The 22,426-nt window shown below is 30.7% G+C and overlaps 1 protein-coding gene across 3 annotated transcripts in view; it reads right to left on the bottom strand.

Annotated features, from left to right (window-relative positions):
* LOC134685399 (DNA-binding protein RFX6-like) overlaps positions 1-22,426 on the bottom strand; it is a 64,315-nt gene that overhangs the window by 21,697 nt on the left and 20,192 nt on the right. For all 3 annotated transcript variants that reach the window (XM_063545132.1, XM_063545130.1, XM_063545133.1), the window contains exons 2-5: positions 16,402-16,579; positions 2,556-2,679; positions 2,334-2,395; positions 1,554-1,631 (exon numbers count right to left, since the gene is read on the bottom strand). In XM_063545132.1, the coding sequence (XP_063401202.1) occupies positions 1,554-1,631; positions 2,334-2,395; positions 2,556-2,679; positions 16,402-16,579 (442 nt within the window). The remainder of the gene's footprint in view (positions 1-1,553; positions 1,632-2,333; positions 2,396-2,555; positions 2,680-16,401; positions 16,580-22,426) is intronic.

The raw sequence follows: 22,426 nt of genomic DNA, 5'->3' as shown, positions 1-22,426 counted from the left end.
TTCTTCAAAATGGGTTTATTAAATATATGTAAACCACTTATGTTATAACTTTGATCCAATTTTACATAACTTGAACACCTGCAGTTTTACAACCAGACAAAAAATATCTAAATGAGCTGTCAAAAAAATCTTTGACACTGTGAATGTTCTTCAGAAGTGATTATAAATCTGCTAAAACAAATTAGAAATCCAGTAATAATCTTATAAAGCTGTAAATTTTTACCAAAGAGGTTAACCTGCATGTACAAAAGTATAAATAAAGTATAATAGGTTGTTAACTGAACATTCGTGTCTAATTGTTCATTTTCTCCGTACAAATATTAGATAGATGCTCTTATGAGTGTTTCTTTTGATTTTTAAAACCACTTCTTCTAAACTTAATAGAAAAATAGTTTACACTAAGAAATAAATTTACAACTGTAAATATAATATCAAAATAAGTGTTTGAAATAACGCCTTTAAGTGACTTTAAACAAGTTTTCTGTTGATATAAACACCCTCGAAAAGAACGTATTTTACATGTATGTGCAATAAATAAATAAAATTCTCTTGTTTATTTTTTCACTTAAAAAGCGTTATGTAATGCTAGGGTTAACACCTCTGCTGTGAAAATACTGCCTACAGTTCAAATGCCTTTTATTATTTTTGAATTACCTCACAGCTTTTAAACGAGGTTCATAACCAATAAACATTACAATATACTATATCATTTTAATACTTTCTTCAAAAACACGTTAGCCTTGTGTTTTAAATCTACTGTATATAACGTAATCTGTAAAGACTGTCAAAGACAAAATCTTCAGTCATATCTAACTGTATTTAGAGCTTTAATATGAACGATGACAAAGTATTTTAAGTTGAGTTTCAAATAATCAGCTCATAATGTGAACTATGGACAAACAAGAATCATTGCAATTGCATTAGATTTAGAAAAAAAAATACAATTATAAATTGACATTAAAACAATGAATTCGTCAACTGTATACGAAAACATATTAAATAAGGAGATGTGGTATGTTTGCCAATGAGACATCTTTCCAGCAGAGTTTATATGACGTTGATGCAAGGAATTTTAGGTCTCTGTACATAAACGTTTCCTAATAATGATGAAAAAAAGGGGAGAGATCCGTTTGCGCCAAAAATTCGTCATTTTGCGCCACAACTTTTTTCTCCAATGCTACGATTGCGCCACCTGTTTTAAAATAACATGGTATCATTTGCGTCAAAAATAAAATATACGATTGCGCCAATTTAAAGAAAAATGACTTCCATCCTCCTGTATCCGTGCTTGGGACCGACAGTATGATTAACTTTAAAATATATAACTATGTACAGGTTGTATTCACCTTTCACAAACAAGAGTAATAATTATTTATCGAATAAAAATTTATAAGACAAAAATGATTCTAAATGTGTTCAGGTAAATTGGCGCAAATGAGTTCCGAAAACTGGCGCAAATGATACATTTGAAGAAAAATAAAATTGGCGCAAATGATACCCCTGAAAAACAGTAAATGGCGCAAAAGGAGTGCTGCCAAAAAAAGAGTACTTACCGAGTTAACCCCTTCCCTGTGTACACTGAATGGTAATACTGGCTTGTCTCTCGAATACCTATTCCATAATAATGATATCTGAAATAGCAAAATAAATGTACTTTATACTGTCTTATTTTATTTCAGGAGAAAAAGTTTGGGGATAACACATGTTTGGATTAAACAAAAATAGAAATAAACTTAAAACAAAAGAATAAACGACATAAAGCCAACTAATTACGAGGGAGGGATAGCGTCATGGAAAGAAGGATTAAACAACACCAACTCCACTCAAAACTGGGGGGTTCACTATATTTGCATGACGATTTGATGATAGCGTTTTTGAAATAAAGATGTAAAAATACTTTTATTTAAATTATACTAATATCAAAATTTGTAAAATACCAGTCTTAAATATTCATTTAAGGTATGTAAATGAATCTGGCATTAACCTATGACCTGTAACCGGCATTAACCTATGAACTGTATCCGGCAATAACCTATGAACTGTATCCGGCATCAACCTATGAACTGTCTTGATTGTTGTTCCGTCTGTAAATGAATCTGGCATTAACCTATGAACTGTATCCGACATTAACCTATGAACTGTATCCGGTATTAACCTATGAACTGTCTTCATTGTCTGTATTCTTTTTATAAAGAACATTCTTGTATCGATTCATGAAGGAAATGATGATAAAATCGGTCTACAGACATAAATAATTGTCGTTTGTCTCTCTTCCTGTGACAACTAGTATATCCATATTCTGATCAAATAAATGGTAGAATAAGAACACTTACTTTGAGTGTCCTCGTGTACCAAGTCGTCTTGTTGTTAGATGTGGAAACTTCTGTCGTATTGTCTAAAATAAAAAAAAAAAAACAGAACATATATTTTTATTACATTTACAATAATCTTACAAGATAAATGATCAAATGAGAAATGTTAAATTATTATTTGCATTCGTTCATTTCTTTTTATATCTAGTGCAGATTTATTATTACTAAAACCAAAAGTAATACCTTTCCAAAAGTAGCTGCACATGCTGGCTCTAATGTTTCCTTTCTACAGAAGTCTAAATAATGTGCATACAGTATACATCTAGGTAAACATACTCCTTCACAGATACAATAGTTCTCTTCTAACCTACAAAATATTCAATAAATGCAAATGAAACATCATAGATTTTTTTCTATATAAAATAGCAATTATAGTTTATTTTAACTACGAAAGAAATCTAAATAAAACTTCTGAATATTTTAGTAGAAGGTCTAACGTTAAATCAAGTTACACTTACAGACTTTCTCTTATCCTTCTATCCATCTGAATAAAAATAGATATTCTTAGGTAACTTGCATTATGAGTATAACTTAATGTATAAAAAAGAAGATTTGGTATGATTGCCAATGAGACAACTATCCACAAAAGACCAAAATGACAGAGACATTAACAACTATAGGTCACCGTACGGCCTTCAACAATGAGCAAAGCCTATACCACATAGTCAGCTATAAAAGGCCCCGATAAGACAATGTAAAACAATTCAAGCGAGAAAACTAGCGGCCTTATTTATTTGCGTGTTTCAAACTGAGTACAAACACATATTATTTCAACCCATAATGTATCTTTTTCAAATATATTCACATATACATGTGCATAAATATTAATTTCAATTTTTGTAAGACTTACAGTATGCTACATTTAAAAAACCCAACGAAGCGCATTAAAATGTAGTGGTGATCGAGAGACAGAACAAAATAAAGGAGGGAAAAGGGAGCAAAAATTGAAAACTACCATGAGTACCATTCAAACTATTTTAAATAAATCGAACAGAACAAAGACTAAAATTACATGCTTTTCCTTGTGTCTGTCCGTTCGGATTAAACCGTGCATTCATCAAATAATACAAGGTACTTTAAATCGGAAATGTTTATCGGTAGAGGAAAGAGTTCGGTATTAAATATTCCTTAATCAAAAGTAAACGTTTTACTTGTGATAGATTTATTGATCTGATAATCAAGAATGTCCAGTAAGATTTGATAAAATAGAAAGAAATGTTGGCTTATTAAATAGAATATATCTTCTTAAGGTGCGTGTCTAAACAAGGACGATTTTAATCACCAAAATTTGACAGATTCCTTTTATAAATTATTAGCGAAAAACAGTTTTGAATTTTCAACACGAAGGTTTATACAAAACAAACTTATTTTGATATCAATATTGATTAATTTCTGATAATGTGTTATATAAAAGAAACATTCGTGCATTAATATTGATAGGAAAAGAGCAGTGGTCTGTGCCGATAATGTATAAAACTAGGTGGTTTCATTGTCTTTTACGCTAAAAAAAAATTCACAATGACACTTGCAAGAGAGAGAGAGAGGCAGCACTATAGTATCAAAAAGAAAAGATATGATGTATGATCATGTATCCATTCATGTCACAAAATCAGTATGTGTAGAGCAAAAATAGCCTTCCTAAAAAATGATGACTATAAAGATGTGCATTTATCATATGCATATAAAATGCAAAACGCTTTCAAAATTATGTTTATATTTTGTAGTGATTTTGACCATTTCATGCAATCTCTTATTCTTATAGCATAATTATTGATAATTTGTGTTTATTTTTTTAACTTATAGAAAGTGGTGAAGAATAAACTTGAAGACAGCAATGCAACTAATTTGGAATAGATATAGGAAGATGTGGTGTGAGTGCCAATGAGACAACTCTCTATCCAAATAACAATTTAAAAAGTAAACCATTATAGGTTAAAGTACGGCCTTCAACACGGAGCCTTGGCTCACACCGAACAACAAGCTATAAAGGGCCCCAAAATTACTAGTGTCAAACCATTCAAACGGAAGCATATATTTGATGTAAAACTATTCTCATATTTTTGCTGACATTTAATTTTCTTTATTTATTTTTACATTGTTTAGAAATAAAAATAAAAATGTTTGATTCAGGTACACCTTACTGAATGTATTTAACAATTTGAGTTAAGTGTGTGCACTGTCAAAACACTAAACACCGAGTAAATAATTTATGAACTGTCCTGTTCTTCGTTAATTCATTCATTCATTTATTGTCATATTGATATCAAATATTTATATGTTTACAAACTACATTGTAAATTTGTTTCAATTGACAAACACTTCACACCATCGACATCTTTGCTAAGGAACAAACTGTGGTCATTCCATAGTTTCGAGGAAATCCAAATGTTTCGTTTCTATGTTTTGTTAAAGTTTATAGTCAATGATAGTAGTTGGCTATAAATACTTCCCAAGTCAAGTCCTAATGTGTGAATTACAATTAAATGAGTCTTTAAGTCGTCCGGGATTACCATTCACTTAGCATAACACTTGTGTTTGAATAGGAAGGGATAGTTGCATAAAATGACTGTCTTCAAAGTTGCATTAGGATTACATTGTTGTTTGTTTAGATGCCAATACTCGTTATTACATATAGTTGTCTCCAGTTTTTCTAGACAATGAGTTCGCGCAATTATTTCAAGGTCAACATTACATGTTTTCCGTGGATGTTATTCTTTATAAAATATGGAATTTATTTGCTCTGCGAGAAAAAGTACATATCATTGGAGTTGCTGTTGTGCACTGTATTTACGAGGACGATTAATGAAATATAGATTAACAATTGTGATCATATTTAGGTACTATTTCAGTCGATATGATTTTAATTTTATTCATAAATGAAAAGGTTGAGAGGTGGTGTATTTATTCTTTAAACGAAATCCTTACATACACTTGACACACACCAAAGTTAGCTGGAACGCCGTTAGGTTTCTTTTTTTTTGTCGTCTAAAAAGTCACATACATGCATTTAACAAGGAGCAAAAGTTTATGTTTTGTGGCTCAGTAAAGAAATGAGCCTTAATCATTATTTTGTTAGTTTAATTGTTATTAGATGACATAGTTTTTAAGGATTTGAAAAAAACCTACGTATGTGAGTGGGTCAAATCATGGTTATACCCTACTGTGAGTCTGAATCAAATGGTAAAACTTTAAATCACGTTACTTTATTTTGTGCAATATCATCTTTTATGTAATATTTCTTTTGTATATTGATTATATGTTATATAAATCAGTAAGATAGCATATTTTTGTACACCATATGCACTATCTATTATCAACACACATGTAACATGTACGAATATACCTTCGTTAATTATGATTATAGCATGTTCCCGTGTCATTTGCCATCTTTTTGTTAAACTTTTCAAAGGAATAGTGTATTTGTAGCGGACTTTGCATGATCTAGTCAAACGATTGGAGGAAAGATAAGGAAGAATTTATGTGACACTGTATAAAGTTATGTCAAATACTCCACTCGTACAGAATTAGCACCTTTGTGTGATTTGGTTTGCAGCTAATCTGAAACTTCATTTGATTTATGTTTTATTTTCTGTTCCTTTAAGTTTAACTACCACCAGTGCAGTACTTTATTCGGTCTATTTATGAGTCGTCAAACATTGGCTGGAAGTAACTAATAACAATAATTTGATGTTACCACAAACAATTACATAACACAGCCATAATAACAGAATATAACCACAAACAATTACATAACACAGCCATAATAACAGAATATGAACAGAAAATAACTTGAAATAAATAACAGTCAATAACAGGAAATAACCACAGACAACAACTTAAAATAAACAACAGACAATAACCGGAAATAACCACAGACAACAACTTGAAATAAACAACAGACAACAACAGGAAATAACAACACTTAATACACGAAAAACCACTGATAATAACAGCAAATAACAGTAGACAAAAACAGAAAATAACAAATAAGAAATACAACTTGAAATAAACGCAAGAAATAACAAGACAGTATAAGGGAAATAACCGCACTGATACAATAACAAGAAAAAACAGAAAATAACTGGAAATAATTACAGACATTCACAGGAAATAAACCACAGACTTTCACCTGATAAAATCACAAACAATGACCACAGACAATAACTAGGAATAACCATTTACAGTTAATGCAAATAACCACAGATCATAAAAAGAAATAACTCAAAACAAATACTAGATATAACCACAGACAATAACAGGAATTTACCACAGACCATTACAGGAAAATACAACAGAAAATAACCAGACAATAACTGGGAACAACCGTAAAAAAACCGGGAATAACCACAGACTTAAAAGGAAAAAACTACAGAAAAATAACAGGAAATAACTGAAATAAACATAGAAACACAGAACATTAATAAATCTAACCAATGAAAACACCAGACAAAAGAAGAAAATAAACATAGACAACAACAGAAAATAACCAAATGAAATGATCACAGACAATAACATCGGAAATAACCACAGATAATAACATGGAAAAAAAACAACACCAGAGAAAATAGTAGGAAATAACCAGTTAATAACAGGAAATACTCACATCCAACAAAAAAATATAACCACAGAAAATAATAGAGGATATAACAGGAAATAATCACAGGCAATAAGTATACTAATCTAGATAAGTAAGGCATCTGCACCTAATAGCATGGAGTTCCAGGAGCTAATGTCTAAACATGACTAGACACGTAAAACGGTATAGTCTACACCAAAGTGAACACGCTCATCATACAATGTGTAAAATTTACACCTGACAAGACATTTTTAACATTCAGTAGGTAATGTCTACAGTCTATGAAGTTCACATATCAGCAACAGATTCTTTCAAGTATTTTTTTAAAGAATAACACTGAAAAAAATCGATGTGCGCACACTTATTAGATCGATTAATCAGATTGAATAAAAGGAAGAGGTCTAATTGTAGACACGAATGACAAGATTATGTAATTTTCCTGTTCGTGTTGATTCTAGAAATAGACGATGTAATTAATAGCTCTTACTCTCTTTTTATATGTCGCTGTGAAGAGTATTATAGAGTATGATATTTTCAGAATTAATCTTTGTCAGTTATATTCCAGATAGACATACAAAGTCATGATATTATACGATTTATCTTTCGTGTTGTATTGTCTGAAAATATATACCTTAAAATGGGGATTGCAATGATCCCAATTTTTGCTTCAAAATTTTGACAAATTAAGCTATTAGTGCTATATAATTTTTAACCTACAAATCAATCGGTGTCAGAGAACAAATTTATGTAAAATTAGCCTACAAAAAACATCAATTTAATTTATAAACAATATGAAGCACATGGAACCCCAAAAACCACAAAACTGTTTAATGTGAGTAACTCGGCCAACCATTCTATTGATACGTAATCAAAGTAATAACTGCACATGTTTCTTAAGCTGTTTGTGGTGTTTCGAAAAATATTACTGAGGCCTTCTGTTTATTTAGATTTGAAAATCAAATTGGACTGATGGCAGCATGACCAGATTTCTTAACAAATTTTTCTATGATCTATAGCAACCATCTTTTCGTTTAATTCTAAACAAAATATGTCAATAAATAGTGCAGTTGATCATTAAAATAGAAATATGCCTCTCATCTTATCCAATCACAGCGCTCCAATGTTGACTTTCGGTACCCGAGTAAGGAACATAAACTTAATCATTCAGAAAAGGACATTTTTTATTTTCCCTATAGCTTTCCCAATCTGTAATACTGTTAATAACAAAGAATTTAACTTAAATCTAGAGGTACGTTTTAATGCAATGCTTTTATTGCTTACACATGGACGTTACTCTTTCTATTTCCTACTGAAAACGGACCATTTAGTTTAATATCTTGAGTGTCACTTTTCACACTTGTATTAGCCTTGTTGATTATAAAACAATCATGAATTTGAGTTGTGGAAAAGTATCACCTAAACAAAGCAAAAAAAGAAAGGTAATGCGACGACTCTTCAAATTATAAAATCATTATGATATGTTTCAGATAAGTAATCGTTCATCGTATCGACAATATCAAGAATTTGGACATAGTTTTAATAGCAAAGTCATTCTAAAGAGCAGATTTATAAATCAAAATCTGTATGCACTTTGTATTTATATTACCATTATCCTTTACTCGACTTATACAAACAAGAATAAAAGACTTGTTTTAAAATCTTGACATGTTTTAATGGTGAAAATCCAAAAGAATTATACCATAAAAGCTAAAGGTAACTTTGTAGCCATTTTCAAAGACAGAGGTACAGGCTGAATCCTTCCACTTAAATATGAGTGACACTTTATTTACATTGAGATCTCGTCTGAGGCGTGACTTTGATATAGGAACACGTCGGGCCTAGGGATGCAGCGATGTCAGTACGTTTGTATTTTTACAAGTAAGCTCCTTAGAAATAAGGGCATTTAACACAAAAGCCATGTGATGAACACGGATTAAAATCTTAGGATTGTTGTTATGATCTTGTATACCAATTTTACATTTTAATGTCAAAAGATTATATTTTAGTAGAATGTTCAAAGCCTCAATGCAAACATTCGAGACAAAAGTTATTCCGTCAATGAGTATTTCCTTCCTTCCTTTGTCTTTATAAAAACAAATTTATGTGATCCTTGATTTATGTTGTGTTGGACGTACAATTTTTGTGATACATTAATCGTGGGAATATTCGTTTTGTATTTAATCAAAGTTGCAGTCATGGGAGCACGAGTCAGTGCGAAGTGTATTTTTTTTTTTGGGGGGGGGGGAACTCCAAATTAAAAGGATGTCAATCCAAAAAGCATTAACTATTTCAATGTGTTCTTTTTGATAAACAGGTTTGCAACAAAACATTTCACCAAAGGAAACAAACAGATTATGCTTACTTTCGTTGTTTTGTGTTGTTTTATCAATGTTTTTCCCTCTTTCATTCATAAAACAAACCAATGATTAATTTCCATTAGGAAGAAAACTGATTCAACCATATTTTTTTGCATGTTTTGAATATGCAAACACCAGATTCTTACAAAACTATATTTATTTACTCCACGATGACCTTCTTGTGAGGTTTCAAGGTCGTTATTATCAAGTTTGTTATCATTGTTTTATCATAGAATTTTTGCAAATTTGATACTTTTCTTATCTGATTATCAAATATTTAAAAGCCTCTTCAAAACGACATAGAATTTTAATATTAATTTATCTAATAAACATTTCAAGAAATTAATGAAAACAGACGTTTAAATAATGATAAGCTATCACATTTCTACTACATTCTTATTCCAACAAATCTCGTAATATCTCGTTATCTCTTGCGTTGACAAGACGAAGGTAAAAACATTGAAGAGTTCCACTTGAGATGCGTCATATAAGGAAAGAGTTGTATTTAGTTTTGCACGGTAGTTTAATCTATTCCATCCTAACCAATCAACTTTCGCTTTCTCACTGAAGCTAATCAAATTAAGTTGATAACACGGGCATACAGCATATTGTTGGCAGATTCTTGGTAAACATTTATGACAGATTTATGTATGTGATTACTTAAACAAATATCACCCGCTACGAACAAACTCTTCCTTTTATCCATAAAACTAAAAAAGAAACATAAGGCTTCTTTTAAAAAAGGAGACCAATATTTCTTCTGTTTTCTATAATTTCATTATTATAAAACAAAGCAATATTTAGATTCAAGGTTGTCGAGATTGCATGACGTACTTACCAAAGGTACTTACAAACTTAAGAGGTTATTAAATTTTAAATTATATTGTTTTAACTACTGGCATTAAAACTGCATTGGTGCCAGTCGTTATTATAACAAACATATGAAACCTGTATGAATGCAGGTGTTTTACGCTCTAGTAACTTTAAGTTTCCGTAATAATATCTAGACTTCTGAGTATACTAAATAAACTCATCAAAGATAGCAGCATCACCATTTTGAAAGCCAGACGCCCGTTTCCTTTACAAAAGACTCGTCAGTGACGCTCGAATGAAAAAATGTAAAAAAGGTCAAATAGAGTACGAAGTTGAAGATCATACTAGACAACGATTATTTCATGAATCTAAACAAAACTGGTACTTTTTTTTTATATTATTAAGCTTTTTTGTCTTATATCCACAAATATATAACCGGCATATTTAATTATAATATTTGTTAAGAAATAAGCTTAATATAAAACAAGTTGCTCGCGAGTTTTAGATTAGACTTATTACCCGATCTCATACGTTTTCATTCTTTTAGTTTTCTTCATAGGATTTGTATTGAACTGTTTAGCTTGTAGTAAGCTTTTTCTGCTATTTTGGGTTAAATCAATTCAAATAATAATGACTGGTATATTTAAAACCAGTACAAGCCAAAATACCTTGCCACAAAAATGTGTGTCACTTTTTTTTTCACCAAATGATAACTTTATTTTGTTGTAATACACGAGTAAATATCCGTATTTCATTGAAATAGTTTTGTTCAGATCTGGGTTTATGTGTGATGCCTCTGTATATTTACACTCTATAACGAGTCTATATATACAAGATTTTTAACCATCTTTAAACAAATATCATTTACAAAAGTGATTTACAATCTGAATAAAAAAGATACAAGTTGCATTATATTACAAACTAACAGATTATTTGTATTTCATCAAATATCAATTTTTCATCAGAAAAGATCCGATTTTGTAAAAAATATTTCAAAATGAGTCATACACTGTTGAAATTATACATGCATATGTTGTTCCGTCTCAAGTAGGTATACTGTGCACTAAAACAACAGCTGTAAATCAGTGACTTTATACTTAAGTACAAAAGTCAGGCTATTGTCCTCTTACCATGGTCATGTATTACAGCATTTATGAATTATAACAAAATAAAATGTTTAAGAAGACTGCGTAATCCAAAGTTATAAATCATTTACAAAGACAATATAATTTATATTATGTAATAAACAGAAGACGAAGATACATAAGTGAATATCACATACAACGAAAAAGACAAGATTAGCTTATCTGAATCAACTGTGGCAAACAGACTTCAAAAACAAGATTGATTGGTGCGGGCTTCAAGGGAATTACAGATCTCTGGTCTCCTTTATTAGTCCTATCCCGTTTGTCAAGAATCGCCTAAGCAAATGTTCGATAATCATGGGCCTTAACTCTTGATAAAAGTTAAACCAAATCGACCTATATATAGGTTTACAGTGTAAAAAGTTTTAAAACCTAATTTGGAGAAAAAAAATGTGCGGACAAAAAGTGTCATAACAATTGAATATTGTGTTGAATAAGGTATCATTGTCATTGATAGGCTGTTGTTGGTGTTGTTGTGTTTTTGGATTGCTGAATATGAAAGACATATACATAAACTCGTCCTAGGATTTTTAAAAATATGAACGCCAAACGCGCGTTTATAAACATAAGATTTATCCGTGTACTCAAATAAAGAAGCCAGAATAAAGAACGAATATGAGGCATACTAAAAACCAACTCAGTATTTCTAGTCCAATCTAGATAGTGTGTATCTGAGAGAAGAATGTTGATTGTGTTAGACATAAAGATTTTATAAACAATGGTCAGAAGTGGCTACTGCTGGTCTGTCTGTTTACATTACTGTGGACATCTTCTGTCGCCATTAACTTATCAGATAACGCTTTAAAACTACAACAGACACTCTGTGATTCTCGTCAATAACCTTACAGATCTTCTTACAAATCATTTCACAAATATTTCCTATTTATCGTCGATAACCTAACAAATCATTACAAATATTTCTTCCCATATTTTCTTGAGGACACAGTCTTATGTTAATTCTTCAAACCGTAAGAACGTTTGAAAGCAGAAGTGCTCAAAAGTCATCAATCTGGTGGCTTTCTGTCTGCTGTGCATTTCAGTATCATATCTCGTTTTCAGTATAACTTTGTTTGATGCGTTTGAGTTTTGAAATTTGCCATTTGATAATTGACCTTCCTTTTCGAATTCTCCTCGGAGTTCAGTATTTTTGGTATTTTTATTTTATTCTAAAATGATATTTTCATGCAAGTTGATTTGATTTATTACATTTTCAGACATTTCGATAAAAAAGGAACAGATCATTTCTCTATTCCACTGTTTCTGTGTACATCAGTTCTACCATAAGTTTAATTGAAATTCAAGAACGACTGAATTCATCCCCGGTTTGTTTTTGACATAAGGAATCTTTAGTTTTCAGAGAAGACATTTTCTTACTGTTGCTTGTACTTTTTAAATTTCTTTTGGTTATGGTATCTGGTATCGCAGGTTTTTTCAAAATCTTTATTCGTATGGTATCACAGTTTCTTTAATCAATTATTTTCACTTTCTTCTATGTCATCTTCCTTCATTTTTTATACAGAAATTAAGTGTTTTTTTTTTTAAAGATAATTGCTCAAATAGTGAATTCTGTAAGTGAACGATTTCTTTTTTCTTTATGTTCATTTGATCAAAGCAATTCAATATCTATGTAGAATGACTTATAAATTTTGCATTCAAAACTTTCAACATAATTAGTATTTACGTTTTATTCGAGATGATGTGTCGCCATGCCGTTATCAAATTGTTACAAGTAAGGGAGATAACTTGATAATGTCGTCCGATAACGCCTAATGCCATTTCCTCTTTCTGACATTTTTATTGTGGTCCTTTATCTTTTTTTACAAGTAAATTTAGATAAAAGGAAATGAAAATTGATTTCGTTATTAGGAGAAGAAAGTTAAGGACTAAATTTTGTAATGCAAACTGTAATTTGCAACTTCTTATTGACTTAATCAGTCACCGATCCCGGTCTAGGTTATGTTGTGCAAGGAAGATTATATACATATTCTGAGTATACGCGGCATATATATTTCTAACTTTGTTTTGTATGAATGCAAAAATTAAATGTTAATTCAATAAGTGTCCACAAATACTGTTCTTTATCATTCAAAAGTACTATAACAACAATACCGAACTCCAATGAAAATTCGGAAAGTTCATTATCAAATTGCAAAATCAAAAGCTCAAATGAATGGAAAACATACGATTGTGGTTAGAACATCTGACTCAACAAACCGTCTTCAATATTACTGACAATACATAGTGCTTCTGGGATTTTAACTTTACATGTGCATCACAACAAACTCTCCCTTTTCTCCACAATCAGAAAGACCAATGAAACTAATTCATTCAGTAATATTCCGCCATAATAATCCCCAATCTTAACCTTAAGATATCTTAATCACTCAATCTCATGTGATGACCTCACAACAAACTATTTCATAAGAATTATTAAATATGTATTTTATATGAGAACACCAGGTGTAATATACGGGTACAGGCACGAAATCTAACACACAGAGACTACAAGAACACATTATGATTGTAGAATTTCAATAAACACTCGAAATCAACTTGTTTTAATCACCTTTTGACCCAACAACTATGATAAATGCAAATTCTTAACATGCATTTGTGACCTGCTGAGCTTTTTCAAAATGGCTGGTACATTGATAGGTACTCGAGAATAAATAAGATTTGGTGATATGTATAATAGGTACGTATTTCCCTGATAACACACCTTTGTTCATGTGCATATTCTGTTGAAGAGGGTAGATTCAAATGCATAATAGCAATTGACAAATCTATGTTCTGGTCTGTCAAGATTTAATATCCATTGTTTAGGTGTAATATTTGTTTGGCCACGTGCTGCCTGTTTGACAATTACATTACATATATCAGACTAAATGCACATAATTTGTTAAAATGTCTCTTTATGTACATGACACACTATCGATATAAAAATAAGAAGATTGTGCATGATTACCAATCAGAGAACTACTAGTATATTCCCAACAACAATCAAATAACGACTACTTTAACGACATAAAACAACATCACATTCAACAATGAGCAAAACCCAAACCGAAAAGTATGCTATTTAAGTCGCCAAAATGACAAAATGTAAACAAATAAAAAAAGAAAACCAGCGTCGTGATTTATTTGAATAAAAATGAACGAAAACAAGGTACCTCACTTGGAACTGGCACATGTAGCATATATTAAACGTTTTAGCTCTCGGTCCTCCCCTAACCCGCGAATAGTGTGTAATAGGCACAACATAGGAACACACTGTCAGATCAGCTGAAGGCTGAAATGTTACCAATATAATTATGTTAATTTTTGTGTCATGTTGGTCTCTTGTGAAGAGTTGTCTCCTTTGCAATCATAGATACCACGTCTTCTTATTTTTACATTTATACAGTCTCTTAAGAATTGCGTAAACCTAATTTTTACTTGTTTAATTTTGTTTGTTGTATATCTTGTTTTCGATGTGAATTGCTACACTTTTATTCGGTTACTAGTACTTCAACAAACTGAAAAATTCGCATTGCAACAAAAACCAAATTCATGGGGATCATGATATACCTCAGAGTTGAGTCATAGTTATAGATTAGATGTGATTGAAAATAAATAACCCCGTGCTACACAAAATTCTTCTTACTGTTTATACAATATCTTTGGTAAATTATCAAAGAAAAACTGAAATATATAATATTAGTGTTTTCATAAAAATGTACTACACCCAAAGATAAGTCGAACACAACACTTATTAATATCTTCTTTTAAAATCTGCAAAACTCCCTTAACGACAAAATAAAATTTTGTATTTTGAAAATGAGTCATTTCAAAAGTCACTATACTGTAGCTGTGGTAGGTCATATTTTGATATATTTTTAGAACTTTTCTGTGTTTTTCTTACTTCCACCAATATCAAACTGGTTTCATCTTCTTTAATATGTAGACATTAAATAAATAAATCAGAAACAAACGAGCTAATGTTGACGTATGGAATCGTCTCAAAACCATAATACAAAGGACGATAATTCTAAAATATCGCTTTAGTAAAATCAAAAAATTCTGTTTGGACTTTGGGACAGGAAGCAATAAAATAAATCAATGTTACCCTTTGTCATTTTTTGTTTTATTTAAAAAGCATATTGATGTAATTTGGATTTTTTAAATTCTAATATGGTCAAAGGTCAACTTAACATGCATTTTGCATTGTAATTCATTCTCCCCCGTCGCGTAATATTCTCTAGTATTGCAGTTCGTGTACGTTGTAGAGGGGCAATTATTTCGCCAAGAGTCATCGCACTATTTTATCTAATCAACTTTTGTATTGACTTTCTATACTTTGGTGAACATTTTTCCATAGAAAACGTCAAACACGACCAATATCAAAAATATAAACATCTCACTTCATAGTTATTGGCATTATCGAGAAAATATTTAATATTTCAATCTGAAGCCTTGTTAAGGTGAAGCATTTCGAAAATTGACACTGTTTGGACAACAAGTACTCGTTTCCTCATAAGAGTGCATATCTTTTAACCCGTAAGATGGAACTGTAATCAATATTTAAATTTCTGATGGCAATTGAGCAAGAAAAGGATAACACAGAAATCGAAGGGATTTTGAAAGCTTTTAAATCAAAGTATGTAAGGTTAAAATAAGTTATTCATAGTAGGAATATCTTCTTTTGAAAGTACCATTTTGATTTTTTTCAATATATATGTTGAAATCTACCTGCTGGAAGCCAAATACTATACGTGTGTTTAAAAGCAATACAAAGCTTCTGCTTAAAAACAACAGCAAAATATCTTTAGCCAAATAAAAATGACCATAAATATATAAACTGAAAACCTCAAACTATAGACGCTACAATATGCCATGGTCTGATATGTGCTTCTACCATCTGACGGCAAACTGATAAAAGGACATATACTTAATTCAGATTAACTGTATCTTTCAGATTTTTCATACATTTTTAGAAGCAAAGAACCATGTAAGAAATAAAAATATATTTAAAACACATCTTTATCTATTGCTACTATATTTTACAAGACAAATAATGCCGGTTGTAGCAGTTAAGTGAACTATGCACTAAAGACAGACCCTGCAGCAAATACCACTTAACACAAAAGTTATGTACTCACCATTGTAACGTTAACTGAGTCTGTTTCTTTTTATCACGCATAATTTGTGCAACAGTCTTTTTCTGTGGTTGAGAATTTCCCCCTTCGCCATTTATATTCATCGCTTCACTTTTATCTTCATCGTCCAAAACACTGTCTTCATCTGTAAAACCTGGACTATTTTCATCTGTTTCTGGTTCTACAAAATTTGTTCCGTTTAATATTTAATGTATATTTAATTATGCATTTAGTAATAATGGTTGTCTAACATGAAAATATCATAATGAAATTTAGTAAGTATTGTTCGTTCCACAAAAATGACAAAAATAAACTGACGCTCAAAAAATACCGTGCTTCATGATACTTTGTGGAGGGCAGTTCACAACTCAAACCGGAAAAGACCTATGTTTTACTTAATAATGCCCTGGGGGATTCTGTAAACAATTACAAAAGAGAGGCGAAAGATACCAAAGGGACTATTAAAGCTCTTAGGTCGAAAGAAAGAAAAAAAAAAGAAAAAGACAAACAGACGAACAATAGTACACAAAACACAACATAGAAAACTAAAAACTGAGCAACACGAACCCCACCTAAAACTGGGGGTGATCTCAAGTGCAAAAGTTTTGTTTCATAAATATATTGGCATTAGGCACATCGAAATGCTAATCTTTGTATTTACAAAAACCAACAGGACAGAAGGAAACAGGATCTGGCCTAAAACATGGCTACTTGGATTACAATAAACGCGTGTTGTAATTTCATAACAGTACTGCTACATCATAATGCCAGTTATTGGCTGTGCACAAATAATGTAAAAACAAGACAATTAAGACAACATTAAATTAAGATTGTCTAGTAATATATGCCAAACAAAATAAACGATTGAGCTTTTTATATTAAAATTCGAGTCAAATTTATCGCCTTTTTTTAGATAAAGAAAATGATTTCTGACAAAGATGCCACTGAACAAATAATTCTAAGTAGGAATGTTGAATCCCTTAACTTAATAAAAGTGATATAAACGTCATGGTGTTGTTTACTTAATAAGAATTCTGTTTCACAGATGACCACAACTATGTTACATTTTTCGTAGCCAAAGTATCAGCCTACTCTGTTGAACTTCGTGACTCGATGTTCTGTTACTTTTCAGATTTATGCTTATTCGTATAGAAGAAAAGGAGAGGTGGAATTCTGGTATAAAGGCTCCCGACTAAGTATAACAGCGAGGCGGAACACTATATAGCCTGCTGATAAATTTATCAATGCTGGTACGTCAATTGAGTTCATTAACTTATCCCCTTTTAATAACATGTGAAAAAGATGGAACACTTATGTCTTTAAAGAAAACTATTGTTTCATTGTTTTGTACTTAAACGAAGAGCATGTTTTCATTGTTTTGTCCATACTTTAATGAAGAGCATGTCTTCCGATTGACGTAACCGCAGCAGACGACTGCAGTTTACACATTCCCGCCAAGATAACAGAGATTACTATCTCCATAAAGATTAAACATGGCCATTGAAAAATCTAACAAACAGCTTATGAAATGTTTAATGTGGTCCAATTTAAATTGATAGTGGTGGATTCTTGGATTAAATAAGGAGTAAACTAGCCTCTTTGAAGATGATGGTGGTGTTGTAAGAAAGTGGACGATGATTATACACCAACATTTTATTCATAAACTGGTGTATAGTTGTTTACTGTAAAGATGCTTCTTAATTTCATTCAAAAAGGTCTTAGTCGACTGCAAAATTTGTTATTTCAACTTGAAGGAGTGTCTAGTGTTTTGTGTTCTATTCTATTGTACCAAATTAAATTTATTTTTGTCTTTCTTTCTTTCTTTCTTTTAAATTATTAACGAGACAGCTTATGATGCTTTTTATTCAAATATATCTACTTAAATGAGCCCGTCGAAATTTACACTTTTTAGAGCCCCATTTATGGGCATTATGTTTTCTGGTCTGTGTGTCCGTTTGTCCGTCCCACTTCAGGTTTAAGTTTTTGATCAAGGTAGTTTTTGATGAAGTCGAAGTCCAATCATTTTGAAAATTAACAAACATGTTCCCTATGATATGATCTTTCTAATTTTAATACCAAAAAGAGATTTTATTTCATTTTCACGTTCCATTGATTATAGAAATTGATAGTGCGGATGGGGTAACCGTGTACTTGGGACACATTCTTGTTTAATTAATTATTTCAGTATGTACTTCAATTGTTAAATTTAAGTCCACTAACGGCACTGACAGGAGATGAAATCTAGGTTTCAATATACAGTTCCAACGATAGCCAAGTGTCTTTGTAATATGTGATGCTCGAAATCAGGAAAAGTTTTTTCTCCTTCCAAAATTTGAATAGAAAATATAATCGTATTACATTGTGTTTCGGTGCCAGTAAAGTAAAATGAAAGACGAAAAATATTCTTCCAAAGTTTATAATTACATGTATTATGGAATCCTATTATATTGTGTTTTGATGTCAAATGAAAGACAGAAAACATTTCTTATAAACTCAAATGATAAGTACATCTTACACAATTTCTATCAATTCAAACAGTCATTGCAAAGCACAAACTCAATATCGTTATGCAAATGCATACCAGTAATGTAAACGACTGGTTTCTAACGGTCTACAAGAATGATGCTTTATTTCAGATGGACGGGATGATAAAAAAACGGATAAGGGTATAAAAAGAGTGCTGTCCAAAAAGAAGTTAAAGAAAAACTAAGATGATCATTTCAGCATGTGCTTAATCCCAGTAAATGATGTTTCGCCTAAATGAAGAAAAAAAAACCAACAGTTTAGTTCATTTCTAAAAAAAATAATATATATTATTTTCTTGAGATTCTTTTTTTTTGTGTCATAAAAATATAATCTTGTTTTGTACTCGGCGCAAAACTGTGGAAGGGCTCAGTATATAGAACCTCGCCCTTCCCCAGTTTCTCAGCCTCATACCAAAAAGTTTATATTTTTATTTCATAGTCCTAATATTGTATATATATTATATATTAAAGGATTAAATATAGTCAACTTTACCACCGTTTTGATAGTCTGGCGACGAGACATGCTTAGTAATGAACCTAGTATCGATTCTTAAAAAATAAGACTATAAACTTGGCACCTATAATTTATGTACATTGGTATTGGCATGAAAATTCGGATATTGTATAAATTTGCTGTAAAAAAAATTTGAAATTTACTTTGAACAAAAGAAAATTTCTCCCTTATGCAAAGCTGTGATTCCTTGTCCGGCTTCGGCTATAACTTTTGTCCATTTTGGTTGATAAAGTTTAACGCTTTTTTATTTAATAAATTTTGGATTTTCACTTTTGGGGCCGCGATCATCACTGAATAGACATTTATTGTCGGAATGCGCATCTGGTGTAGAAAAAAAATACCGTTCCTGTTATTATGACTTGCACATGTAACATATGACTTCAATGTACATGCAAAATACTCGTTTCCTTTCAAATGAAACAAGGTTTCAAAATAAAATCAACCAAGCGAAAATCTCTGTGCGAATTAATGTTTAATTGACCGTTTTTATTTAAACTGAAGTGTTCTAGATAGTGACAGTTGTTGTACCAAAAACCGCACTTCGAATAGGCTCTCAATGAATATCAATTTCATACTAATTTTCTATACAGTATTAACATATCTATTGTACAAAAAACAAACGCAAATAACTTAAATTAATTTAAATTTTAAAATTATGACTTATGTAAATTAATTATATCTGCAAGTCATCTTTCTGTGGGGTCTATAATGATTTTCTATTAAGGTCCGTTATTTAACCAATGGTTTACTGAATAGCAAAATAAATATTAAAATTGTAAAGTATTAGCTTTCCTGTCTCTAACTACTTACAGCAACTCTTCACAAATACATAATTAATTGTTGGATTGAAAAAAGTTAGTGCATTAAATAAACTTTTCACTCTATCTTTTTCTTCGTGATATTATGATATTCATGTTTAATTGATACCTCCGTTCGAGTATATTGTTAACTTTATTTACATTCACTTAAAATAAAAAATATAATGCAAATATATACATTTGTATTTTTACTATTCAGTAGACTGAATCCTGTTCCTCCTTTTTTGTCATTTAAACTCGATTAAGAAGAAAGCAGGTAGTGATTCCGATAGTTCAGTCATAAATATGAAAGAACACATCGGGTTCAATACCCAAAAGGCAGAGACCCGCAAACCGAGGACTATTTAGATTTAGAGTACAACTTAAGACAGGTCATTCGAATTGATTGCGTTAGTTCGTCTTATGGACTCTCGCGAATATATGGCTGCTCATGATCGTACCTATCTTATTCATGTTTTGTTGTTGTTGTTATTTGTTTTAAAAACAAAAAGAGAAAGAGAGAAAATGGTTATCTAAAAATTCCAAACACATACAAATGCTATGCTTTATTTAACTCTACAAATACTGTACAATTAGAAAAACTGTGTAAATTCATTAAATTAATTAATGTGAAAGTATGTCCTCCTAGTTTAACTATGAAACTTACATGTAGTATTTCACACATGCATGTATTTATTCTATTTATGTATAAATATGTACCATTCTCTGTAACTTTGTATTTAGTTTATGAGAATAAAAGGAAAAAGATTCATTCATTCAGAGATTTGTGATATGCTTGCCACTTTTATTCGGTTTGTCTAATTATAGGAATTTAAAAATTTGTCGAAACTTTTTTTCAAAACAAAAACAAGGAGATGTAGTTGTTATGATAACGGGACAACTTTTTCAAGAAAGACCAGTTCAAACCGTTTGACCCTCAACAATGAACAAAACACATACCGTATAGTAACTATAAAAGGCATATAATTACAATGTGTCAAAAAATGATACAAGAAAACTAACAGCCTGATTTTAGTTATTGCAAAGAACAAAACAGTTTTTGAAGACAACAAACCATCGAAACTTCAAGGCTTGAGATTGGGAAAAAATTCGAAGTTGTCTTTTTCTCATAAATAGGGTTTGAATACAATTATATTTCCATTTCGATATCATATTTTTTCGTCTCTTTTTCAAAAGATACACCCTTAAGACTCATAAACATAATTGAAAATACTACCAGTGGAACAAATGCATGTTGGGATACAAAAAAAATGCGAAACCTTTCGGAATTGTACTCTTTTAAGTCCTTTTTACAGAAAAAGGTTTGAAAGTTTTATTTAAAGCGTCAATGTTTACGCGATTTTAACAACGCAGAATAAAGAATAATGTAGACCTCTTTGCAATAGAAAATGATTGACTTAAACAATATTACACTTTTCGTTTCATGTTATTACTTTTTGCTGTGCTCACTTCTACTAATTAATACTCTAAAATATAATCACATTGACCTATTTGTTTATCATTTAATCCCATCTTAAAACCTTGTTTAGTAAAAAATGATCCCTGACATGTAACATATACCTTAAAACAGAAGATAAAAAGATAAACAATGGCAAGTGACAGTCAGACAACAGCGTTTATACTGTCTACTAAAACAAACAAACTAAAACCGTTATCTTCTAGAAGCTTAAAACCGTTACTTCGAATTAACAAAAATTAAATTCTATAAAAATCGTTTAATTATTATTGAAGTTTGCGCATGGTCTTAATATCTATTGATAAAGTTTTGCTTTCATTTATTTGTATTTTGCTTTATTTCAATTTGCCGGTTTGCATTGACGAAAGAGATGACTTACCAAAAAAAAAAATCATTGCATCATTATATAAGTAACGAGTATACTTTTTATTTTTTATTTTATTTAGCTGTTAAAGTTGAATGCTTTTTTTTGGTCATGTTATTGAAGCATAAAAGTTAAATGCTTCTGTTTGTCATTATATTGAGGGTGTAAAAGAATATGAAGCGCGAAAGCAAAAAAGAAATAAAAAAATATATATACCCGACCCAAAATGTAACTGTTGAAGTATATTTTAAAATAACCTTTCCCATTGTTGTAATCGGTCTTGTGTAATATCAGTAGTTTGTAGGTAAAGAAGCCGAATTATTCAGAAAATGAAGCCATATAAATTAGACG

This window comes from Mytilus trossulus, chromosome 9 (assembly GCF_036588685.1).
Source record: "Mytilus trossulus isolate FHL-02 chromosome 9, PNRI_Mtr1.1.1.hap1, whole genome shotgun sequence".
Taxonomy (NCBI): Eukaryota; Metazoa; Mollusca; class Bivalvia; order Mytilida; family Mytilidae; genus Mytilus; species Mytilus trossulus.
This window is presented reverse-complemented; position numbering and strand designations above follow the sequence as displayed.